General features: G+C 44.5%; 1 protein-coding gene across 2 annotated transcripts; it reads left to right on the top strand.

Annotated features, from left to right (window-relative positions):
* Positions 1 to 874: 874 nt before the first annotated feature.
* LOC308330267 (thrombospondin-type laminin G domain and EAR repeat-containing protein-like) lies at positions 875 to 26,887 on the top strand. 2 transcript variants are annotated; one of them, XM_080785086.1, is made up of 16 exons: positions 875 to 1,514; positions 7,575 to 7,831; positions 10,308 to 10,372; positions 10,884 to 11,045; positions 11,905 to 12,146; positions 12,376 to 12,466; positions 13,346 to 13,502; positions 14,929 to 15,060; positions 15,675 to 15,792; positions 16,595 to 16,709; positions 19,300 to 19,486; positions 21,194 to 21,252; positions 21,456 to 21,632; positions 24,733 to 24,911; positions 26,001 to 26,102; positions 26,357 to 26,887. In XM_080785086.1, exons 2-16 carry the CDS (start codon positions 7,678 to 7,680, stop codon positions 26,508 to 26,510), a joined length of 2,094 nt encoding a protein of 697 aa, XP_080641212.1. In that variant the 5' UTR covers positions 875 to 1,514; positions 7,575 to 7,677; the 3' UTR covers positions 26,511 to 26,887. The 2 variants fall into 2 exon arrangements, with proteins under 2 accessions (XP_080641212.1, XP_080641211.1); XM_080785085.1 differs by lacking the exon at positions 875 to 1,514 and having other exon boundaries at positions 7,332 to 7,831.

The following is a 26,887-nucleotide window of genomic DNA, read 5'->3' as shown; positions in this document are numbered from 1 at the left end:
TGAAAATGTCACTGTGCTACTCGGTCTGGAGAGTCTCCTGTTCTCCACACGTAGGCGGGACATATGAAGGTTGAAATGGAGCCGGGTCTTCTGATTGGTCTGTGGTGGGGGTTGAGGAAAAACACCAGTTTGACGTATCAATGCGCACTGCACAGCTACTGCTGTTGTCCTGCAACGTCCCCTTATCATTCACTAAACTCACCCCACACAGCTACTGCTGTTGTCCTGCAACGTCCCCTTATCATTCACTAAACTCACCCCCACACAGCTACTGCTGTTGTCCTGCGACGTCCCCTTATCATTCACTAAACTCACCCCACACAGCTACTGCTGTTGTCCTGCAACGTCCCCTTATCATTCACTAAACTCACCCCCACACAGCTACTGCTGTTGTCCTGCAACGTCCCCTTATCATTCACTAAACTCACCCCACACAGCTACTGCTGTTGTCCTGCGACGTCCCCTTGTCATTCACTAAACTCACACCACACAGCCGTATATATTTTTTTGTAGTACTGAATCGTTTACTTTTTTCAGCAGGTTTTTACTCAAGTCTTGAACGGCGCGAACAGTGAGAAGCATGGAACAACGTGGCTATTCGTAACGGGTGACGTTATGAAATGTGAGTCAAGCAGCCTCTGTCCAGAATGAGTAATGACATTTTCAGGTCTGAGGAACGCAGCGAATCAAGCCGGAACCCAGTTAGATTCATGGAAAACACCGTTCTTGGTTCTGGTGACTGATACTGCCCTCAGCAGTCGACGGGCAGTGCAGCCTGTGAAGCGAGCGCAGGAAGTTGAAAGTCCCATAAACTTTAAGGAGAACACTGTGGACCAGCGTTAAGGAGAAGTCCTTCTAATGCTATGGTCCAGCCCATAGTCGACACAAGACAAATGGCACAGTGCTGTGCTCGGAGCTGGATGCCTGTTTGACAGCACTTGGATTAGTTGCTACAGTGTGACAGACACACCTGTGGTAATCACCTGGGCTGATTATAGACTGCAGCTGTGACAGCGCCTGTCGTTTGGCTCTATTAGCGCCATGCGCCTGTTGTTCAGGCCAGCTATTAGGCCTGTTGTTATCGGGGCCATAATGACCAGATTTGACTGAAAGCCTGCCATTGCGCAAATTCCAGCTTTGCGGCAGAGGAGAAAAACTTTTTTTCTTTTTTTTTTTATTAGTTAATAGAACTGGCAGACTCTTCACATACTAGAGCATGTCTGAAATAATTGTCAGAGCTGAAATCGACATGTATGCTAAATATGAAATAAATGCTTAAATATGTAGCTAGGTGTAATGTTAGAGACCACAGAAGTGAACCTTTCAAGCCTGTTTTCTCAACTTGCTGTTTTCTGCAATACATTATTCTATAAACCATATCTCCAGAGACCTGGAGGCAGACATCAAGACCATGAAGACGACCTGGAACCAGCTGGAGAGAACAGCTCAAGACAGAGATGCCTGGAGATCGTTTGATGACGGCCTATATGCCTCAGAAGGGGCAGTAGGCGTAAGTAAGTAATATCTCCAAAACTGGTGGGTCAAACTGAACAACCAATATGTCAATTTGAAGCTATGATTCCGTGCTTTCATATGACAAAAAAAAAATCCAATGGCAGTCCCTCAGTTAAATTTGGTCATGCCCGGGCTGGCCACACGCGCACGGCCTAAGATCCTAAGATTTAGTTGTGAAACATGCGGAGAGTTACAAAATATGCAGACATTTCTTTGTGTGAGTCACATTGCAGAGACAGAAGTACAAAATTATCCAACGTTTATCCTCATTCAACCACATTCTAGCCACGGTAACGTGGTATCTTTGAGCTGCGTAAAATATACCCTCTCCGTGTCTAACTGTGTTTACTCCTCATACTGTATTTGCTGTGGATTGCATTCACACCTGCACTAAATCAAAGTTATGTGCGCTTTGAAGCGAAGCGAAACCCCTGTTTATTTAAAAAAAAAAATTCAACCAGAACGCGATTGTTTGATCCGCAACTGGATGACTTAAATTTGCAAGCTCTCAGACAGGAAATGCTGCCTTTCTGACAATATGCAGCAGGATTCCTTTTAATGGCAGTAAAAAGCATTGTGGTGTGAATGCCACCTTAGTGGTTAAGATGTTGGCTTTTTCACCCAGGGTCGAATCAGGACCTGTACCACCCTGCCAACCTACTGCAGCTGTACAGTACAGTAAGGTATGGTAGGTAAGGTAATTTTATTTATAAAGCGCCTTTCAAAACAGTTGTTACAAGGTGCTGTATACAATAACATAATATGAATAAAACAAGAACATCACAATCAAAGATAAACCAACAAAGAAATAAGAAACAGAGCAGCAAAGACGGTACCTAGAAATAGATGAAAACAGAACAGTACATAGAAATCAACAAAACATTGAAATAATCACTGAAGCAAACCAAAATGTTCGTGGTACAAGTGAGTTTTTAGTATAGCTTCTTAAAGTTCTCAACAGACACAGCATTTCTCAAGTAGAGTGGTAAGTCATTCCGCAGCTTAGGAGCAACAACTGCATGAGCTCTATATCTCCTTTGGTTCGCAGCTTAGTCGCGGGGATAATGAGTCTCATACTGTATGTACAGTACCTTGGGGTGCACCAGTTCAGTACAGTAGGGTTGGCAGGTTGGTACAGTACAGCGTGGTTGCCAGGTTGGTGCTACAGGTCCTGACATGTCGGAACAACATATCACATATCAAAGAGGGTCCATGTCTCGACAGCAGCTCTGTCTTAAACCGTTAGTGCCTTTATGGTTTTGGCTGTTTGTGCAAATCTTTCATACACATCTACGTGTGGATGTATGTTCTTAAAGTGTACACTTTATATATTTATTATATTTTATATCATATTTTATATTCATTATATTTTTGTTTTGCGACAACTCCGTTCACTTCACCGGGGGCCAGTCCGTTCTAAAGTCCTGGACCGGAACTAAGTTGGCAGAATGCACTGAACTCTGGGCAACAGCCCACCTTTTATTTTTTTTATATTTCAGTTTAGTAATAGTACAACGTAAACATTACAGAGACTTTAGTCGCAATGCTTTAAAACAGTATAACATTGCTGATATTTGCGCAGCCCTCGTTGAAAACAATGTATTTCAAATTCCAGCTTGTCTCTCTCCAGGCTGCATGAATGATATGACAGTTAATGTGTTCATGTAATTATTAATCTATGATATGACAGTTAATGTGTTCATGTCATTATTAATCTATGATATAACAGTTAATGTGTTCATTATTAGTTTATTGTTCAGCAGAACGCTTGATTCTGATTGGTCAATTGCCGTGTTCAGCAGTCTGTTATTTCTCTATATACACACACACACCAACCCCCACACACACACACACACACACACACACACACACACAGTGAAACACTTAGGTCTTATCAGAGGATCTGTCCCTCTGAAGGTCTCTCACCTTAAAGCACTGTTTACATTCCTCTGCACACACATACGTGCGCGCACACACACAGGCGTGTGTGCACGTGCGCAGGTTTGTATGACTATAGTTGTGAGGACATCTGAATCTTCAGTTGATTTAGTCCTGATCTATACCTCGTTGTGTGCTGAAAATGGCAGATCTACAAGCTCGCAGCGCCTCTGTTAAAATAGCAGATCTACAAGCTCGTAGCTCTTCTGTGCATTTTCTGGAAGCATGGAATGAGTAGTCTTTGTTCTACTGGATCTCTAGTCCAGTAGTCTGTCATCATGACTAGTCATAGTTCTACAGGATCACTAGTCCAGTAGTCTGTCATGATGACTAGTCTTAGTTCTACAGGATCATTAGTCCAGTAGTCTGTCATGATGACTAGTCTTAGTTCTACAGGATCACTAGTCCAGTAGTCTGTCATGATGACTAGTCTTAGTTCTACAGGATCACTAGTCCAGTAGTCTGTCATGATGACTAGTCTTAGTTCTACAGGATCACTAGTCCAGTAGTCTGTCATGATGACTAGTCATAGTTCTACAGGATCACTAGTCCAGTAGTCTGTCATCATGACTAGTCTTAGTTCTACAGGATCACTAGTCCAGTAGTCTGTCATGATGACTAGTCTTAGTTCTACAGGATCACTAGTCCAGTAGTCTGTCATGGTGACTAGTCTTAGTTCTACAGGATCACTAGTCCAGTAGTCTGTCATGATGACTAGTCTTAGTTCTACAGGATCACTAGTCCAGTAGTCTGTCATGATGACTAGTCATAGTTCTACAGGATCCCTAGTCCAGTAGTCTGTCATCATGACTAGTCTTAGTTCTACAGGATCACTAGTCCAGTAGTCTGTCATGATGACTAGTCTTAGTTCTACAGGATCACTAGTCCAGTAGTCTGTCATGGTGACTAGTCTTAGTTCTACAGGATCACTAGTCCAGTAGTCTGTCATGATGACTAGTCTTAGTTCTACAGGATCACTAGTCCAGTAGTCTGTCATGATGACTAGTCTTAGTTCTACAGGATCACTAGTCCAGTAGTCTGTCATGATGACTAGTCTTAGTTCTACAGGATCACTAGTCCAGTAGTCTGTCATGATGACTTGTCATAGTTCTACAGGATCACTAGTCCAGTAGTCTGTCATGATGACTAGTCTTAGTTCTACAGGATCACTAGTCCAGTAGTCTGTCATGATGACTAGTCTTAGTTCTACAGGATCACTAGTCCAGTAGTCTGTCATGATGACTAGTCTTAGTTCTACAGGATCACTAGTCCAGTAGTCTGTCATGATGACTAGTCTTAGTTCTACAGGATCTCTAGTCCAGTAGTCTGTCATGATGACTAGTCTTAGTTCTACAGGATCACTAGTCCAGTATAGTCTGTCATGATGACTAGTCTTAGTTCTACAGGATCACTAGTCCAGTAGTCTGTCATGATGACTAGTCTTAGTTCTACAGGATCACTAGTCCAGTAGTCTGTCATGATGACTAGTCTTAGTTCTACAGGATCACTAGTCCAGTAGTCTGTCATCATGACTAGTCTTAGTTCTTAGATCTCTAGTCCTGTATAGTCTCTCCCTGACATTTTAGTCTGTACTTATTAGGACCTTATGTTACATTAATGCTACGTAAATGTGTAAATCTTTCCTCCAAAGATACAGTTCATGTCACAGAGGAAAACTGAGATAATATTTGTTTCCATTATAGGACGGACTGAAAATAACTTTTATACTTGGCGTTTAAAACCTCTCAGGACCTTTGATTGCTCCCATCATCATTATGAGAGAGAGAGATGAAATGAGGAGAAGGGAGGATGAGAAGGGGGGGGGGGGGGGGGTTTAGGGACAGCCCCTCTCCACAGTGGGGAATTCCTCCAGTCATCATCACACCTGACACTCACAGATCAGTCACTTTAATAGTCTTTCTACCCCTCCTTTCATCCCTCCATTCTCTCTCTCTCTCTCTCTCTCTCTCTCTCTCTCTCTCTCCAGCTGTAGCCCCTCCCTCTAGCACCTGACATCCATTCTTATTTAAATACCAGTGAAGAGTCTGGCACGCGTGCGTGCACACACACACACACACACACACACACACACACACACACACACACACACACACACACACACGCACACAGAGTGGAGGGAGTCTGACTGTGTGCACTGCAGGTAGCGTCTGTCACAATGCTCTGACTCACACACCTGACAGCACACACACACACACACACAGTGAACACTGGAGCTTGACACAGCTGGGAGAACATTGAAGATTTATTTTTTACTTCTTTCTTTTTCCAAGGTTACTTTCAAAGAGGCGTTGGAACTTTTAATTGGAATATATACTTTTCTATTATTTGTCTTGTCAATAGAAACACAGGACAGACAGATGAAGTACTTCTGCTGATCTGAGGCCAGCATCAGACCAGAAGACTCTCACCTCCACAGACTCCACGACTCGGAAGCTCGGAGCATCCGCATTTCTTTTTGGGGGAATTCTATCGACTAAAAGCACTAAAGGTGTTGGACGTCCTGTTTCTCTAGACGCCAGGAGACTAGAAGGAGAGGTCTTGTTTCTCTAAAGGAGACAGTGGTCTTGTTTCTCTAAAGGAGACAGAGGTTTTGTTTCTCTAAAGGAGACAGTGGTCTTGTTTCTCTAAAGGAGACAGTGGTCTTGTTTCTCTAAAGGAGAATGGTGGTCTTGTTTCTCTAAAGGAGACAGTGGTCTTGTTTCTCTAAAGGAGACAGAGGTTTTGTTTCTCTAAAGGAGAACGGTGGTCTTGTTTCTCTAAAGGAGACAGTGGTCTTGTTTCTCTAAAGGAGACAGAGGTTTTGTTTCTCTAAAGGAGAACAGTGGTCTTGTTTCTCTAAAGGAGAACAGTGGTCTTGTTTCTCTAAAGGAGAACAGTGGTCTTGTTTCTCTAAAGGAGACAGTGGTCTTGTTTCTCTAAAGGAGAACAGTGGTCTTGTTTCTCTAAAGGAGAACAGTGGTCTTGTTTCTCTAAAGGAGACAGTGGTCTTGTTTCTCTAAAGGAGAACAGTGGTCTTGTTTCTCTAAAGGAGACAGTGGTCTTGTTTCTCTAGACATCAGGAGGCTAAAGAAGGAGGCAGAGTGAACAGTTCTCTAGCTCAGGTGGAGCCGGAGAGTCCAGATCTGAGGTCTTCGCTTGAACGTCGGTGGGATATATGAATTATAATGTAGTCACTGCATACAGTATGTCCATAATATACAATATATTCCCATATGAGAGCACTGACGTCAATATCGGTAGAGGGCACTAAGTCCACGGGTTCATGTACTTTTTATTTCTATTATAATTCCCATAGTGGAATTTTAGATCGCCTCATATAAGAACTGTTTGAAAAATAAACAAATCATCCCGGCACTCATATGGATATGAAGAATCAACTGACGGAGAGAAAACACTATTGCTACTGCTGCTACAGAATTAGTTACATTTTTGCTAGAAACAGACTGTATCATATATGAGTGACTGACTGTCGCAAACGATACAGGGACACCTCCCCGACAATATGGCAGAGCTCCAGTGCCTCCTTCATCTCATGTAACCTGTCCTGCCTCTGAGATGCACCAGACTGTCCTAATGCCATAATAGGCTATAGAGGCGCGGTTGGAACTCCCTTCTGAATATCGCAGAGACGAGTTTGTTTATTTTTGGACCACGATGCTTATATGAGACTATTTCAAGATGAGCCCATGTTATTCTCCATAGAGCGAAACTTCCGTGAACCCCTTGGAACCAGGGGATGAGCGAGTGACGTCAGGACTTCGGCGCTCCATTTTCCCCATCCTATATAACAACTAGGAGTAGTGTAAGCTCTCGGGGTAGAAGTTGCGGGTTAAAGGTGGTTGCACGCTGGACCGCGTTTTTCGGAAAACCGCCGGGAGAAACGCAGCTAAAAATCCGAAAACGCGTCCAGTGATGTGCAGGGACCTTTAAGAGTCTTGCTCAGGGACACACACATCGACACATCGCTGGCCCAACCTGGAATCGAACCTGCAACCAGGACCTCCGGATGCCCTCGGAGCTTAGTTAAGGTCTCACGCACACACACGCACGCGGAAAAAACACGTTTTAAAAATCATACACTTTTCACGGGTACTTTTTAGATCATTATGCGTTGTCCCGTACTATCCAAAGACTGACCCAGAGAGAGAGAGTGAGATAGAGAGACATAGAGAGAGGGGGGGATGCCATGCAGCGGACTGGGTCATGTTGAACAGGGCTGGAGCAGGGGGGCGGTCCGGGGGTCTCGTCCCCCCCAGACAGAGAGCTCTGACGGGGGTGCGCCTGCAGGCCCTGCTGTGCTGCTGGGTCCTCCTCGGCCCCTCTGGAGCCCAGGCGCAAAGCTGGAGACCGTGCACAGGTATATACTTACACGGTGTGTGTGTGTGTGTGTGTGTGTGTGTGTGCGCGTGCGCGCACGCGTTTTGTGACGGTGTGAGGTTTCTCAAACTCTCAATCACTGAATTACACTGACTTCATAGCATCTTATGTCACATTAAAACTCACCGAATTTCACCGTTACTTTGCTGCTTTAAATCAACTCATAGATTCTCTAACAAATTCCCATGAGACTGTTTAGTCGACTAACAAATATCTGTAGTCTACAGCAGTCCTGCTGCAGGACCCATAGGAACATGGACGCACACATGCATGCACGCACGCACACACACACACACTCAAATGCGCACACACATGAGAGCGCGTGCACACACACACACATGCACGCACACTTCCTGTGAGATAGCTGTGGTCACAGCAGATTAGATAGAGGCTGCAGGTGTTCTTATCACACGTCCGTCTGTCAGTCCAGACATCATTCTATTCTAAACGTGAATCAATTAAAAGTGTTCAAATAGTATCCATTGCTAGTATAGTGTTCAGTAACGGTGTTAAATAGCTCTATATTGTGACAGTAATCATTGCTACAGTGTGTTGAGTAACAGTGTTAAATAGCTCTATATTGTGACAGTAATCATTGCTACAGTGTGTTGAGTAACAGTGTAAATAGCTCTATATTGTGACAGTAATCATTGCTACAATGTGTTGAGTAACAGTGTAAATAGCTCTATATTGTGACAGTAATCATTGCTACAAATACAATGTGTTGAGTAACAGTGTAAATAGCTCTATATTGTGACAGTAATCATTGCTATAGAGTGTTTGTTCAGTAACAGTGTTAAATAGCTCTATATTGTGACAGTAATCATTGCTATAGAGTGTGTGTTCAGTAACAGTGTAAATAGCTCTATATTGTGACAGTAATCATTGCTATAGAGTGTGTGTTCAGTAACAGTGTAAATAGCTCTATATTGTGACAGTAATCATTGCTATAGAGTGTTTGTTCAGACAGTAACAGTGTTACATTGCCCCGAGTATGTTGATGCCAATACTTTTGTACTACTCTAGTATTTCTTTTATTTCAGTATGCATACTTTTTTACTTGTACTTTTTCCAGACATCATCCACATTTGCATTGCTGCAGTACACACACACACACACACACACACACACACACACACGCTCGACCCGCACACTCACACAACGGAGGGACGGAACAGGAAGGCAGTGTAATCGTAGATGAGATATTTAGGATCTGTAAACGGACATGTCACATCCTGTTTGTTTATTTACACAAGTCTTGTTTACCTGCGTTTCCTTTCCTCTCTTTTCTCCTCTTGTTCTCGTGAGGAATGCCTTCTAACCCTAACTCACCGTTTCCTGAATCGTCTTCATGTCGAACGCCAAAATGTCAGATATGTTGTGTCGGGGACCCCCAGGGACCCTGAGGATCCCCTCCAGCGACCCCCAGCGACGCGCATAGGCTATACAATATACGGCATGGTTTGCCAAGTCCCGGAAAAGCTGTGCTTTGATTGGCCAGTCGTCACTTTGATTGGCAACTGTGCCGTGCGCTTACCCCCAAATCATAGCCTCGGTCCCAGGCTTACTTATCTGCGAAAAGAAAAGCCTGGTCACAACCTAAGGCTGAGAAGCTATCGGCGGTTGTATCCTCCGGAATATCCGTCAGATGTATTTCCCCCGGATACGATATATATATATATAGATATAATATTTCCCGACCAATCGCAACACTTGTTTCATTCGCGGAGAATGTAAACTGATTTGTAAAGCATCAACGTAATTTCCTTCGGCGATACTTCCGCTAAAATCCAGCACTTCCAGTGATAGTCTTTTCAGTCGGGGTCTTGCCCAGGGTGCCCAAATCATGACTCATCATCTTGTCTCTATCGTGGACTCCCTCGCCTGAGCTCGCCAGTGCCACAGGCAGTGTTGTTTTTGTCGACTAAAACTAAGACGAAAAATGTTCGTCGACTACCTTTCTTCACTGACGAAAACTAAATGGAAAAACTAGACAAAAAATGTGGGATGGGACTAGTGGTCAAGAGATCCAATATAAGTCATTTTACACTTACACAAATAGCCGATCTACAAGCTCACAACGCGTTGCGCTGTGACGCGTTGTGAGCTTGTGGATCGGCTACTTTGTGTTAAATCAGCCATTACGACGGCATCAAGGCCTGCTAAAATTACATTTTAGTCAACTAAACCAACTGTAGATTTAGTGGACTAAAATCTTATGACATTTAGTCGACTAAAACTAGACTATCACTAAAACATTCCAGGTGACTAAAATGTGACTAAAACTAAATGAAAACTATTCAAAAGACTATGACTAAAACTGAATTTAAAATTTTGTTGCCAAAAACAACACTGGCCACAGGCACGCCTCTGTCGCCGTTATCGGCCACAGAGGTATTATCGGTGAAAAATAATTTGGGACTTCATGTGTTTTTTTTATTGGTTTGTTTCCTCAGATCTGCTTCCTCTAGACCTGCTGTCCAGAGCTCTACCACATCCTGGAGAAGCAGCTCTACACCAGGTGAGATGATTAAACTATTAACACCTCTGGGGCGGCTGTGGCTCAGGAGGTAGAGCAGGTCGTCCAATGATCCCTGGGGTCGGCAGTTAGAATCCCGGCTCCTCCTCCTCCTGTCCACATGTCGAAGTGTCCTTTGGGGCAAGACACTGAACCTTACACTGCCTCCAATGAGTCGGTCGGTGTGAGCTCTCCATCGTCTGTGTGTTAATGTGGGAAGTGAGGACGCTGGCGTCGACTTGTTCACCGCTTCACCTCCCAATGTATGAATGAATGGACCATTGTAATGGACTTTGAGTAGGCACTCTGTGCATACAAAATTGTTATTTTATATATATTACAATATATTGTTTTTTTATTTTTTATTTTTACAGTCTTTTATGTGTGTGCATTTGAGTTAATAAGTGTATGTGCGTGTGTGTGTGTGTGTGTGTGTGTGTGTGTGTGTGTGTGTGTGTGAATGAATCAATAACTACTACTACTAATAATAATAATAAATGAATCACCCAATCAGGTGCGGATGGTTCAGTCCAAAGGTTCCCGGGGTTTCCATCTAGCTGCTGCCATGGCGACCACCTTGAGTTTTCCCGCCTCTCAAATCTTCACCAACTGTGACTACTTCCCAGGAGAGTTTTCATTGGTCGCCACCGTTAAAATACCCAACCTCATTCAGAAGGTAAAGAGCTGACCCATTCAGGACGGGAACTCCTTTTGGTGTTTTAAGCATTATGTTATACTTTAGCTTTTGAAAAATAGAAGATCTACAAGCTCGTAGCGTGGGAAAATGTCGCACAAATTTACATTTTACATATTTTCAGACGGGGGTCCGTCCGTGGTCCGGGGGGGGGGGGGGGGGTCATTGACATGAAAAAGGTTGAGCACCACTGACATAGAAAAACATTTCAGCAAACTGTTGGGATTGATAAATGTTTTTAGAATCGGTTCTACATGGGTTAAATACTCAACCTCATTCAGAAGGTAAATGGTTAACGGTGCCGGAGATTAGCTGTTCACAGACGGAACGACGGACGGACACACGGACGGAGTGCAAAACATACTCTCCGCATGCCTTCGGCCTGGTGGAGACAACGATTGTGTTTATTGTCATGATTTGTCAGGATCCGATTTGGTTTTGCTGCACACTGGTCGCATTTTTAGTGTTGCCGTTTGCTTTCTGAAAAATGTATGATAAATGATCTTCCGAGCCATGAAAGGGGGCGGGACTGCGACGCTCTATACGTAGTATTACTGGTTCCAGTGTCTCCTTCCCTGTGTCCTTGTCTCCTTCACTGTTCCCTTGTCTCCTTCCCTGTGTCCTTGTCTCCTTCCCTGTGTCATTGTCTCCTTCCCTGTCTCCTCGTGTGTCCTTGACTCCTTATCCCTGTGTCCTTGTCTCCTTCCCTGTGTCCTTGTCTCCTTCACTGCGTCCTTGTCTCCTTCCCTGTGTCCTTGTCTCCTTCCCTGTCTCCTTGACTCCTTATCCCTGTTGTCCTTGTCTCCTTCCCTGTTTCATTCATTGTGTCCTTCCTTGCCAGAGGAACGAGTACATCTTCTCCCTGGTGTCGGAGGACTCCGATAGGCTGCTGCTGGGGCTGCGCGTGTCTCGTGAGCGCCTCCACCTGGTGGCCGGAGGAGGCGGCGGCGGGGGGCGGGGCGTGAAGAGGAGGCTGAGCTTCAAGGGCGTGCGGCTGGCGGACAACGCCTGGCACACCCTGGTGCTGGCGGTCAGCGGGCGCCACGCCACGCTCACCCTGGACTGCGGCCTGGCGCTGGAGCTGTGAGTATAGTTTCACCCATTCAGGACGGGAACCCCTTTTGGTGTTTTAACCACTAAGCCAAAGAGGCTCTGAGCCACTCTGCTACACTCACCCTCGATGTAACGCCATGTGTTGTTCTTGTGTGCGGCGTGCGTGTGTGTGCGTGCGTGTGCGTGTGTGCGTGCGTGTGCGTGTGTGCGTGTGTGTGCGTGTGTGTGTGCGTGTGTGTGTGCATGCGTGTGTGCACAGGGTTCAGGACACGTGGTTTCCCAGCACTCTGAGCACCAGGAACTCCAGAGTGTTCGTAGGAAGCAGGAAGAGCCAGAAAGGACGCTTCTCTGTGAGCACAATTTGATTTAGTTTTAGTCAATGTTGTTTGAAAGTTTTTTTGTTTTTTTTTCACTGTCACCTGGTGAAGTCAGCAATAAATACATTAATATTGTAATGCATGTATTATCTCAACACAATGGCTCCTCGTGGGTTAAACAAGGAATTCGAGCCGAAACCATCCTTGTAACATGTCTTGTCTTTTTATGCCATTTTATTCCGTTATTTAAAAAAAAAAAAAAAAATACAATATCTGATTGTGGCATTTTTTGTGGACTATTTCTGTCTGCAGTCATGTCATGTGGGTCTATATTTTGTATGTACTTATTTTCATCACGGCCTCGTTAAATCTGAATATTTGGCTGATTCTGACACATACCAGGTGGTCAATATATCGTCAAGTCCAACCCCAAATTAGGGCCCTGGGTTCTTGTCTCCATTCTCCATTCAAGGTGACGTGAGCGACACCACTTGACAGTGCCCTATATATATATATATATATATATATATATATATAGCAGCACTTTGCCGCGACGTTTCAGTATACCTGACGAAGGCTATAGGTATATACTGGACGAAACTCTTCACATACTAGAGCATGTCTGAAATAGGTGTCAGAGCTGAAATCGACGTTTAAATATGAAATAAATGCCAAACATGTAGCTAGGTGTAATGTTAGAGACCACAGAAGTGAAACTTTCAAGTCTGTTTTCTCAACTCCTCGTTACTCTATAAGCCATATCTCCAAAACTGGTGGGTCAAACTGAACAACCCATTATGTCAATTTGAAGCTATGATTGAAAAAACGAAAATTCAAAAGAATTCCAATGGCAGTCCCTCAGTCAAATTTGGCCACATTTGACGAGCTCTTTAACCCTCGGCCCCCCCACAGGGTCTGCTGCGCCAGCTGGTCCTGCTTCCCGGCTCGGACGCCACACTGAGACTCTGCCCCTCCTCCTCCGAGCCGCGATTGGCCGAGCTGTCTGTCCCTCACGTCCTCACCTCCATGCCTCTGCAGCCCACCGGCAGCCAGCCCCTCTACCCCTACGGTGAGAGACACGTCTTCTCCATCAACCCATTCAGGACGGGAACCCCTTTTGGTGTTTTAAGCTTCATGTTATTCTTTAGCTATTAAGGCCATCTCTTTTAAGGCCGTCTCTTTTAAGGCCGTCTCTTTCAAGGCCCTCGCTTTCAAGGCCATTGCTTTCAAGGCCGTCTCTTTCAAGGCCGTCTCTTTCAAGGCCGTCTCTTTCAAGGCCGTCGCTTTAAGAAGGTTGTCGCTTTTGTAAGGTTGTCGCTTTTAAGGCCGGCGTTTTTAATGCCGTCGCTTTTAAGGCCGTCGCTTTCATAAGGTTGGCGCTTTTAAGGCCGTCGCTTTTAAGGCCTTCGCTTTAAAGGCCGTCGCTTTCATAAGGTTGGCGCTTTTAAGGCAGTTGCTTTCATAAGGTTGGCGCTTTTAAGGCAGTTGCTTTTAAGGCCGTCGCTTTTAAGGCCGTCGCTTTTAAAGCCGTCGCTTTCATAAGGTTGGCGCTTTTAAGGCCGTCACTTTTACCAAGGTGACTGCAGGGCTAATCACTGCAGCTGGATATGGCTTTTCTTGAAAGTGCAGCATTCGAGCTGTATTGTGCTGTATTGTATTGTACTGTATTATATCCTCTATCGTATATTGTATTGTGCTCTGCTGTATTGTATGCTATTGTATGTGCTGTATTGTGTCGTTCCCATGGGGGTATTAGCTTTGGTTGCGACACCACAGCACAAACACAACATGATATACAGACCCGTGTAACCATGGCAACGTGACACCGCGCTACGACAACCAACACCACTTACATAATGAAGGGAAAGTGGTTTTTCACCATTGGCGAACATCGTGCCTGTTCATATACGTCTTTTAACACATTCACTTTTTGCCATTTATTACTATTTTAAAACATTTTAAAATAAAATGACTTCAACTAGCCAATCTACACGTTGTGAGCTTGTAGATCAGCTATTTGAACAATTTAAAAATGTTTCAAAATGCTTTACATAAGTAATAAGTTCAGGCATAAGGGGTGAGCCGCGGGTGGCGCAAGATATAGCCATACAGTGTTTTTAGCACTGTATGGGAAGGAACATCCAGGTGTCGGCCTGTGTGTGTGTGTGTGTGTGTGTGTGCGCGCGCATGCGTCCCCATGCATGTGCGTGTGTGTGTTTAGGCTACAAACAAGCGCCTGTGATGGTTACAGCAACTCTGTAACTCTAGCTGTGAAGTGACTGATGCAAGGTGTGTGCATGCACATGTGATTGACAGGGGTGTATGACCACCTTCATACATGTTTCCATGACAACAGGATGAGGTCACGGCTCTTGTTGACAGACTCAGATTTTTATTTTTTAACAAAATAGACATTTTTTTCATCTGAGCTCCTCTCCTCTCCTCTCCTCTCCTCTCCTCTCCTCTCCTCTCCTCTCCTCTCCTCTCCTCTACAGAAGCAGAGGTGCGTGTCACGTCGGGTTCCATTCCTCCGTGCTCCAGAGGAGAGCAGGGTCAGCTGTGGTTCGATGCCCAGAACAGAGGCCTGCTGGTCTGTGACGGACAGGCCTGGATCCCCCTGCTCCACGGTGAGCCCCATCATCATTTAGCTCACTGCTGTCATGTCCATTATTGTCTCCACCAGCAAGGCATGGGGAGAGAGTATGTTTTGCACTCCTTCCGTCCGTCCGTGTGTGGGCTATAATCTCTGGCACCGTTGGCTTGATCGCAGCCGCACTCTCCACACACACTCCCTGAATGCCACAGCTAAACCTCTGCCCCAAGGTGTTCACATTGGCCTCTTATAGCGCCACCAGGAGGCCTCTTTGTGCAAAACACTTTTTTGGACAGTAGTACAACTACAGATTTTGTCCAAACATCACGCAAATTGGTACTCTCTAGAAGCCATTCAACGAAACGGATTTTTCACACTCCATCCTAATTGGCTAAGATTGGCTTCCAAAGTTCGCAGGGGTGCTCAGTTTAAAAAAATGCCACAAATCATGAACACATTGTGTGGTTCCTGTGAAATTTTGCACGCACATTCCCACTAGGCCGAGGAAGAAATGCCACTTGAACATTAATCAACTCGGCCTCATGGTGGCGCTATAACTTATGCAATCTCCTCTCCTCTCCTCTCCTCTCCTCTCCTCTCCTCTCCTCTCCTCTCCTCTCCTCTCCTCTCCTCTCCTCTCCTCTCCAGAGAAACAGCGTCTAGACTATGTGGAGGACTACCAGGATCTTTATACCAACTCAGAGACCTTCGACGTCGAAGTCTTCTCCATCCCCTCCGAGGGCCTCTTCATGGCCACGGCCAACAGGTATAGCCTATAATTAATTACAGATTTTCATTTTAGTTGTAGTCATAGTCTCTTGAAGAGTTTTCATTTAGTTTTAGTCACATTTTAGTCACCTGGACTGTTTTAGTGTTTGTCTAGTTTTAGTCGACTAAATCTACAGTTGATTTAGTCGACTAAAATGTATTTTGGCGCGCCTTGATGCCGTCGTAACGACTGTGTTTTTTTTCACTTGCTGAAAATAGACGATCTACAAGCTCACAACGCGTCGCAGCACGAGGCGTTGTGAGCTTGTAGATCGTCTATTTTCGGCATGCAGTATAAGTCATTGTAAAATGTCTTATACTGGATCTCTTGTCCACTAGTCCCTTCCTAACATTTTAGTCTAGCTTTTATTTGTTGACGAAATTGTCAGAATATTTAGTCTTAGTTTTAGTCATCATAGCGTAGGCTTTATTTAGTTTCCATTTAGTTTTAGTCAGTGGAAAAAGGCAGTCGACGAACATTTTTCGTCTTCGTTTCAGTCGACGAAATCAACACTGCATTGATGATGTCATTGTTTCAGGGACTCACGGCCGGGTTCAGGCATCTATAAATGGACGTCTGGGAGGTTCCATCTCTGATGATGTCATTGATGATGTCATTGTTTCAGGGACTCGCGGCCGGGCTCTGGCGTCTATAAATGGACGTCTGGGAGGTTCCATCTCTGATGATGTCATTGATGATGTCATTGTTTCAGGGACTCACGGCCGGGCTCTGGCGTCTATAAATGGACGTCTGGGAGGTTCCATCTCTGATGATGTCATTGATGATGTCATTGTTTCAGGGACTCACGGCCGGGCTCTGGCGTCTATAAATGGACGTCGGGGAGGTTCCATCTCTACCAGAATATCAGCACACAGGAGGCCAAGGCCTGGAAGAGCTTCACCATCAACGATAAGGCCAGTACTTTAACTCCAACTGTAAAGTTTGTCATTGGGCACTATACAGAGGACAATGGCCTTGAGGTCTTCTTAAACTCTTTGACTGCCAAGAACGAGTTAGATGAGGTTTATTTTTAGGTTTTTGTTTCTTTTTTTGTGACGTCACACTCCTCACCACCGTCTGAATAGATCTGGGTTGCTATAGGTCGACAGAGTAAACGGTGAAACAACCCGTTACTGTGTGAATTGCTTCGAGACTGTGGCTCGGTCGAAACTATGGCTCGACCATTCTTTATCACCTCACGGCTCATACCTAAAGTGTCGCTGGTCACAGGGGCAGTAAATCATGTTTGACTGTTTGTGACAACGTCGGCCGTCGCTTATCTGTTATGCAGTATAATCCAAAATCGTGGATTGGGCTCGGCATCGCGGACTCATCGTTTCGGCACGGGTTAGGGTTAGGCTCTACAATCACAGTTTGCGTCCTCACCTTTTGTCTTCAATGTTTTTTGTTTACACAATGTTTGCACTCAAAGCATTCATTGTCAATGGCATGAAATTAAGACAATGTTCGAAGATGGACAAAAATGTAATGGACACATAAATTATTATAATAAAGAATACAATAAAATGTATATGGAAAACCGTATTAAAAAGCACGTCCCCTCACATATTATGAGGGCAGTATCAGTCACCAGAACCAAGGATGGGTGTTATAGATGAATGGTTAAGATGACGTTTGAAGTTAACAATAGGTTTGTGTAGGAAGGGGGCGTGTCTGATAAACTGCTAACAATGGGTTTGTGTAGGAAGGGGGCGTGTCTGATAAACTGCTAACAATGTGTTTGTGTAAGAAGGGGGCGTGTCTGATAAACTAACAATGGGTTTGTGTAGGAAGGGGGCGTGTCTGATGAACTGAATATATAATGTATGCGCATCATTTATTTTGTGCATGTATGCACAGCATATATGCACATGTATGCGCAGAATATATGAGCATGTATACGCGGCATATATTCTGCAGATACTTGCCATATATTGGCATATATGTTAATGTCACGAATCCATTCAGGGCGATAAAATCACCCCCCCACGACCCTGACGCTATAAACGCTGCATTTCCAGCGTGGGTCAATTCACCTTTAGCTAAGCCCCGCCCTCTCCCACTTAGACATTCCCACTTAGACAATTTCCAACCGTGCTCATTCATTCAGAAGGAAATATCATGGATTTTACACATTAAATACTGGTTCATTTTTGGAACCAGACCTTTCAAATCTCTTCCAAATCCATCAAACAAGGCCTGCCGTATGCACTGGAAAAATATGTATCTTTTTTTTTAAAACAATGTTTTATCATTATAGGAAAACTATTGGTGGAGAGGTTTGTCTAACCCATGTTATGCTTAGCTGTGATTGGACCATATCAGTTTGGGGAGGGGCTTAGCTATAGGTCAATTAAGTGCACGTACTGGCACAGCTGTGTGCCGTACAGGCAGAGAGAGAGAGAGAGAGAGAGGTAGAGGAGCGGGGCGTTCTTTGATGTGGTCTGACTGAAGCATGCTTCTAATCACACACACTGTGTACTGCTCTGTGATGTTCAACAGGGTCTGAGTCATCATCGGGGCCTGAGCTAACGTGTTAGCTCAGGCTAACACATTAGCACCCTTTTGATGTTTCAATACTATTTAAAAATAGCAGATCTACAAGCTACGAGCTTGTAGTTTTGCTATTTTTGAAAAATCTTGAAAACGTGGCTTAAATCTTTCAATATATTATTTCAGAGCGAATTTGCTTCTGAGGGGTTTCTGGAACAACATATTTTCAGATGGGGGTCGGCGGCCAATTACATATATTTTTGGGAGTCCTTGACATGAAAATGTTTGAGAACCACTGACTTAGAAACATTAGGTTTTTTCAGAAAACTTTTATTTGTAGAATCGTCCTCAGGTCTAAATGGGCTAGACAAGGGCAGAGATTTGCGCACGCCCTGATTGGATCTCACCGATCGGTCAGTCACCCCCGGCCCCTCCGACGCTTAAAAGTTCTTTAAATAAATACCTTTTGAAATGTCTATGGGAAAAATGCATTGCGATTCATTTCCTGGGCCACTCGTTGTTCTGAAAGGGGGCGGGACTGCGACGCTCTATAGAGTAATCCAAACTGTAGTGGCTCCCAAACCTTTTCATGTCAAGGACCCCCAAAATGATTCTCATTAGCCTGCGGACCGCCATTTGAAAAGATATGCAGAGGGACCCCCGTAAGAGAAGATTGTTACGGCTCAATCAGTTTGACCTGAATTAGGTTACAGTCCCGCTTATGTAAGGGCATTTGCCTCTGGGACGGTGGGACCCCCAATATAAATCGTAAAATCACTGTTAATTTAACTCTGGGAGTGTACAAATGGACCCTAACAGGTGTCATTTGGTTCCATTTATATACACTCTGAGTTTCAGACCCATGAGGGTCCATTTGATTCCTATAACTATCATTTAGCTGGGGGACCCCCGCCCGGACCCCCACTTTGGGAACAACTGATCTAAACTTCAGTCAGTTATATTTCTCTCTCTCTCTACTCTCTCTCTGTGTCTGTGTCTCTCTACCATCAGGTGTACTTGGTGGTGGCTAACTCCCAGGAGTCTACCTCGGGTAGGGAGACGTCTGTGATCTATCGGTGGAGCTCCAGACGCCGTCGCTTCGCTCCGTACCAGAGACTCCAGACGCACTCGGCTCTGGACTGGGAGGCCTTCCACATACACAACCACACCTTCCTGGCCGTGGCCAATCACAGACGAGGTACATTCTTTTTTTTAGGACTGAGAACAGATTCTACAAACTGGTTTTGTTTTTGTTTGTTTTTTCAATTGTAGTGGAGTAAAAGTTAAAAAAATTGGCTCCGAGATGTAGTGGAGTAAAAGTACTGGAAATTGAAAATACTCAAGTAAAGTACAAACACCTCAAAATTGTACTTAGCCTACAGTACTTTCCACCACTGCGTGTGGCAGACGGTGTGAAGCCGCTCCGCTCTCCAGATAACAGGCCAGGTTTTACCACAACATCAAACGAGTTCTGAGAGCTTCCACTGATGCTATCTGCTGCTCTCTGTTTCTTGTGGGCTGGCGCGCGCACGTGGGCTGCTGGCGCGCGCGTGCATGTGTGTGCGCTTTCATCCGCCATCTATTTGACTGCACGTTCTTCCATTCAATCATCAATCGTACATGAAACTCTGTGTTGTACACAATAGTTTGTTTGCATACGCACACACTCGCGCGCACACGCACACACTCGCGCGCACACGCACACAAACACACACGCACACAGTGAAGTGGGGTCGCATTGATCTGAACTGAAAGGAACTTATAAAGAACTGCCTGCTGTATGATGTACCTTCTGAAAGTGTGTGTGTGTGTGTGTGTGTGTGTGTGTGTGTGTGTGTGTGTGTGTGTGTGTGTGTGTGTGTGTGTGTGTGTGTGTGTGTGCATGCGTGGCACTCAGCCAGATGCTACAAGTGTAGAGTTTTTTCTTTTTTTTAACGATGGTTATTAGATCATAAAACACGCAGTTTGATCCTACACCCAGCGCGCACGCACGCACAAAGCCTCGTTTTTTCATGTCATATGAAAGCAGGGAATCATAGCTTCACATTGACATATTGGTTGTTCAGTTTGACCCTCCAGTTTAGGAGATATGGCTTATAGAGTTATGTCTTGCAGAGACAGCGATATGAGAAAACAGGCTTGAAAGGTTCACTTCTGTGGTCTCTAACCTAGCTACATGTTTAAGCATTTATTTCATATTTACATGTTGATTTCAGCTCTGACATTTAATTCAGACGTGCTCTAGTCTAGTTTGTGAAGAGTCTCCTTCTGCTATTTACTCATTTTGGATACAAAAATAATACATTCAGTTTTTATCTCCCCTGGTGAAATGCTGGAGGCTGCACGATGGCAGGCTCTCAGTCAAATCTGGTCACAAATGTGTGACCGTCAAATTTGACAAGCTACGTCAAATTGACGTTGTTGGCAGTGTGGGCTTTCAAAAAGGTTATGTCAAATTACATCAAAATTTCATTTCAAATTTCTTCCAAAATTTGTATTATTTTTAACCCATTTTGGCCGGGAACCCCTTTTTGTGTTTTAAGCATTATGTTATACTTTAGCCATTGAAAAATGTAGCAGACCAACAAGCTCGTAGCGTGGCACCGAGTGCCGCACTACGAGTTTGTTGGTTTATTTTTATCGTGAAAATACGGTGCAAATCTTTTAACTCAAATCTTTGCTTCTGGAAGGTCCCTGGAACTACATATTTTCAGATGGGGGTTGGCGATCAATTACTTATAATTTTGGGGGTCCTTGACATGAAAATGTTTGAGAACGATGCAGGTTTTTCAGAAAACCGGCAGGATTTAGAAGACATTTGTAGAATCATCCTCCGGTCTAATAATAGTAAGAATACGAATCATCATTATTATAATTATTGCTGCTCTTTCTACTTCCTTCTCAGCAAGTGACTCCAACCACAACATAGAAAGTGTCATTTACTGCTGGAACCCAGGGACCAAGGTACTTCCTCTTCCTGTCACATGACTCTATTTAACCCTTTGATTGGTTCATTATGGAGCTGTTTGATTTGATTGGTTCACATTGCAGCTGTTTGATTTGATTGGTACACAATGCAGCTGTTTGATTTGATTGGTTCATAATGTAGCTGTTTGATTTGATTGGTTGACATTGCAGCTGTTTGATTTGATTGGTTGACATTGCAGCTGTTTGAGGTGAACCAGACGCTGGTGACCTCGGGGGCGTACGACTGGGAGTTCTTCCGGGTCGGACCGTACCACTTCCTGGTCGTGGCAAACACCTTCAACGGTCAAACCACCAGCATCGACTCTACCATCTACATCTGGATGGATGGGCAATTCACCGTGTTCCAAAATATACCGGTGAGTATAGATCTACAAAACATCTGGATGGACGGACACTTTACTGTGTTCCAACATATACCGGTGAGTATAGATCTACAAAACATCTGGATGGATGGACACCTTACTGTGTTCCAAAATATACCGGTGAGTATAGATCTACAAAACATCTGGATGGATGGACACCTTACTGTGTTCCAAAATATACCGGTGAGTATAGATCTACAAAACATCTGGATGGACGGACACTTTACCGTGTTCCAAAATATACCGGTGAGTATAGATCTACAAAACATCTGGATGGACGGACACTTTACTGTGTTCCAACATATACCGGTGAGTATAGATCTACAAAACATCTGGATGGATGGACACTTTACCGTGTTCCAAAATATACCGGTGAGTATAGATCTACAAAACATCTGGATGGATGGACACTTTACTGTGTTCCAAAATATACTGGTGAGTAGATCTACAAAACATCTGGATGGACGGACACTTTACTGTGTTCCAAAATATACCGGTGAGTATAGATCTACAAAACATCTGGATGGACGGGCAATTTACCGTGTTCCAAAATATACTGGTGAGTATAGATCTACAAAACATCTGGATGGACGGACACTTTACTGTGTTCCAACATATACCGGTGAGTATAGATCTACAAAACATCTGGATGGATGGACACCTTACTGTGTTCCAAAATATACCGGTGAGTATAGATCTACAAAACATCTGGATGGACGGGCAATTTACCGTGTTCCAAAATATACCGGTGAGTATAGATCTACAAAACATCTGGATGGATGGACACTTTACTGTGTTCCAAAATATACTGGTGAGTAGATCTACAAAACATCTGGATGGACGGACACTTTACTGTGTTCCAAAATATACCGGTGAGTATAGATCTACAAAACATCTGGATGGACGGGCAATTTACCGTGTTCCAAAATATACTGGTGAGTATAGATCTACAAAACATCTGGATGGACGGACACTTTACTGTGTTCCAACATATACCGGTGAGTATAGATCTACAAAACATCTGGATGGATGGACACCTTACTGTGTTCCAAAATATACCGGTGAGTATAGATCTACAAAACATCTGGATGGACGGGCAATTTACCGTGTTCCAAAATATACCGGTGAGTATAGATCTACAAAACATCTGGATGGATGGACACTTTACTGTGTTCCAAAATATACCGGTGAGTATAGATCTACAAAACATCTGGATGGACGCTTTACTGTTTTCCAACATATACCGGTGAGTAGATCTGTAGATCTATACAACATCTGGATGGACAACTCATGAATGGATAAAACTTATTTTTATTGCGTAATATAATGAGCAATAATATGTCTCTTTTAGGTACTCTGAGAAAGCATGTTCGTTACATCCATTGCAAAATACAACACAAAGTCAAACGACACAAATCATTTCTTTGAGCTGGGGGTCCCTGGAGAAAAACATTTATTTGAAATAGGGGTCCCTGGCACAACACATGTCTTTGAAATAGGGGTCCCTGGCACAACACATGTCTTTGAAATAGGGGTCCCTGACACAACACATGTCTTTGGGCTGGAGGTCCCTGTATGACACAACACATGTCTTTGGGCTGGAGGTCCCTGTATGACACAACACATGTCTTTGAGCTGGGTAGATAACAAACTGTTACATTAGGTCTTAATGACATATTTGTAAAGGATTACATTAGAGCACACAACCACTCCCTGGCTGTATGATGGTGAAAAGTGTGCTTAAGCATTAAGCTGCTGTCAAATCATGTGTCCTCAAGTACACTCGCCACCTGCCAACACAGGTGCTGCGCGCGTGCGTGCATGACTGCATGTGCACGTGTGTGTAAGTACATGCACGTGTGTGTGCGTGCGTCCGTGTGTGCGTGCGTGAGTGCGTGCGTGCATGCATATGTGTGTGTTCGTGTGCAGTGTGTGTGTGTGTGTGCACGCATGCTATAGGGGAATTCCAGTGCGGCTGCTAGTAAAATGTTACCTCTGCCTTTCTTGCTGTTTTGACAAGTCAGTTAGGGCGGGGTCACGTATGTGATCACTGTGTGTGTGTGTGTGTGTGTGTGTGTGTTTGTGTGTGTGTGTGCACACACACTGACTGACTAGAGAAGCATTGATTTGAGCCTGCCTGTCACTTTTGAAGCAGCTCCTGTTGTAAAGGGATTTTGTATTGTGTATACTTTTCCCCCCATAGTACTCACATGGTAGAAACACCCTACATGTAATCCTTTTCCCCCCCATAGTACTCACATGGTAGAAACACCCTACATGTAATCCTTTTCCCCACCATAGTACTCACATGGTAGAAACACCCTACATGTAATCCTTTCCCCCCCCCATAGTACTCACATGGTAGAAACACCCTACATGTAATCCTTTTCCCCCCCATAGTACTCACATGGTAGAAACACCCTACATGTAATCCTTTCCCCCCCCCATAGTACTCACATGGTAGAAACACCCTACATGTAATCCTTTTCCCCCCCCATAGTACTCACATGGTAGAAACACCCTACATGTAATCCTTTTCCCCACCATAGTACTCACATGGTAGAAACACCCTACATGTAATCCTCGGTGCACACAAGGACGGGAACCCCTTTTGGTGTTATACTTTAGCTATTGAAAAATAGCAGATCTACAAGCTCAAGCTTTGTAGATCTGCTATTTTTGAAAAGTGGTGCAGATGTGGTGCAGATCTTTGAATATATATTATTTCAGAGCAAATGTTTTTGACTCAAATCTTTGCTTCTGGGGAGGTCCCTGGAACTACATATTTTCAGATGGGGCAAATACAGATAATTCTGGGGGTCCTTGACATGAAAAAGGTTGAGCACCACTGATACTAGAAACAGGTTTTTCCGAAAATTATAGGATTTAAAAGCAATTTTTTTTTAGAATCTGCCTCAGGTCTAAATGGGTTAATGAAACAATAATTCGAGGTCGCGCTAAGCATATTAAGTCAACACCTGTGTGTGTGTCATTGACTGAGTGTCCATCGTGACCCGACCACTCTGTCTGCCGTAACGTTCCATTCCGCTGTGTTCGGTTCCGGTTCTTACCGGCCACCTCCCCCTCCTTGCAGACGGTGGGAGCCACGGACTGGGAGATGTTCCAGATCGGAGAGAGGTATTTCCTGGTGGTGGCCAACAGCCAGCGGATCATGGAGCGAGGCCCCAGCGTCTACGCCATCAACTCCACCATCTACGAGCTGAACGCCCTCACCCAGAACTTCATACGCTTCCAGGACATCCTGACGCACAGGTGAGTTAATTACAACTACAACTAGACATCCTGACGCACAGGTGAGTTAATTACAACTACAAGACATTCTGACGCACAGGTGAGTTAATTACAACTACAACTAGACATCCTGACGCACAGGTGAGTTAATTAAAACTACATCTACCAGACATCCTGACACACAGGTGAGTTAAGTAAAACTACATCTACCAGACATTCTGACATACAGGTGAGTTAATTAAAACTACATCTACCAGACATTCTGACACACAGGTGAGTTAATTAAAAATAAAAGACATCCAGCTCAGTCTCAGCGACTCTTTGGGTAAAGGTAATGCTTTTCGATCTCTAGAAATCTCTAGAAATATTGCGCGTTTAGCGGGACTAAACGATGGTGCAGGACTGAATGCATGGGACTTCATTTTTCATTAACACAATTAACTAACTAATTAATGAACACACAGAGCACCGAAGTCTTTCAGTAAAGGGCGCCAATACACAGGTTCATGCATTTTTCTATTTGCAGTGAAATTTCCATAGGGCGATTTTAGGTCGCTTCATATAAGAACTGTGTTTGAAAAGTAAATCGACCACCCCGGCCTTTATGTCAGGGGAGTGGCTGTGCGTTGTTAATGATGTCCATTCATATTTGATACAGCCAGTTTCTGGAAAAAATTGAATTAATGTGGCCGCAAATGCCTTGAAACTACATATGAAGGCAATGTCGCTGCTAATATACGTCACGCCCAGCTGTCAACACATTGCGTTCCTGATCGGTGTATTTTTCAAACACAGTTTTTATATGAGGCGATCTAAAATCCCACCATGGAGATGCAAATAAAAAGTACACAAACCTGTGGACTGACGCCCTCTACTGACAGTGACGTCAGGACTTCGGTGCTCTATTGACTGCGTGATTAATTCATCTTTAACCTCCCCTTGACTGCTGGTGATTTTCACTAACCTTTGAAGAATCACCCAATAGTGCTCCATTCCACCCATGGGTGCCTTCCAATTGAGTTCAAGTCACTCATATGACATTTTTAACGTGTGTGTGTGTGTGTGTGTGTGTGTGTGTGTGTGTGTGTGTGTGCCGATGCGTGTGCACAGTGCTGTGGACTGGGAGTTCTTCACGGTCGGTGAGGAGAAGTTCCTGGTCGTAGCGAACTCTCACGACGGACGATCCTACTCTCTGAACAGCGTGGTGTACAGGTGAGATGATTAGTGTGGTGTACATGTGAGATCAGTCATGATGATATATAGTTCTACTGGATCTCTTCTCCACTAGTTCCTCCCTAACATTTAGTTCTACTGGATCTCTTCTCCACTAGTCCCTCCCTAACATTTAGTTCTACTGGATTTCTTCTCCACTAGTCCCTCGCTAACATTTAGTTCTACTGGATCTCTTCTCCACTAGTCCCTCCCTGACATTTAGTTGTCTGTGTGTGTGCGCGTGTGTCTCCCAGGTGGAGGGGCTATGAGGGCTTTGTCCCCGCCCACAGTCTCCCTACGCTGGGCTGCAGAGACTGGGAACACTTCACCACCAGCGAGGGCTCCTTCCTCCTCTATTCTAGCGCCACCTCCAGGCTCAGCAAGGTGTTCAAACTCAAAACCTACTGAGACGTCCCACCACCACCCATCTGCTTTACCTTCACCCCAAATTAGATCTACCGAGATGGAGTCTGTCCCTGTTACAATAAACTAGACCCCTGGGAGATGGAGTCTATCCCCGTTACAATGAGCTATAGACCTCTGGGAGATGGAGTCTATCCCCGTTACAATGCGCTAGACCCATGGGAGATGGAGTCTGTCCCCGTTACAATACGCTAGACCCCTGGGAGATGGAGTCTGTCCCCGTTACAATACGCTAGACCCATGGGAGATGGAGTCTGTCCTCGTTACAATAAGCTAGACCCATGGGAGATGGAGTCTGTCCCCGTTACAATGCACTATAGACACCTGGGAGATGGAGTCTGTCCCCGTTACAATGCGCTAGA

This window comes from Protomyctophum bolini (assembly GCF_963924005.1).
Source record: "Protomyctophum bolini genome assembly, chromosome: 16".
Lineage (NCBI taxonomy): Eukaryota > Metazoa > Chordata > Actinopteri > Myctophiformes > Myctophidae > Protomyctophum > Protomyctophum bolini.
Note: the sequence above shows the minus strand (reverse complement) of the source record. Positions and strands in the feature narration are given on the sequence as shown.

Excerpts from the sequence above, each read along its gene's own strand:
- LOC308330267 (XM_080785086.1), top strand. The coding sequence starts at position 7,678 with ATGTTGAACAGGGCTGGAGCAGGGGGGCGGTCCGGGGGTCTCGTCCCC. Across the intron at positions 21,253-21,455 it reads GCTGGAACCCAGGGACCAAG|CTGTTTGAGGTGAACCAGAC; the intron begins GTACTTCCTCTT and ends TTGACATTGCAG. Across the intron at positions 21,633-24,732 it reads CCGTGTTCCAAAATATACCG|ACGGTGGGAGCCACGGACTG; the intron begins GTGAGTATAGAT and ends CCCTCCTTGCAG.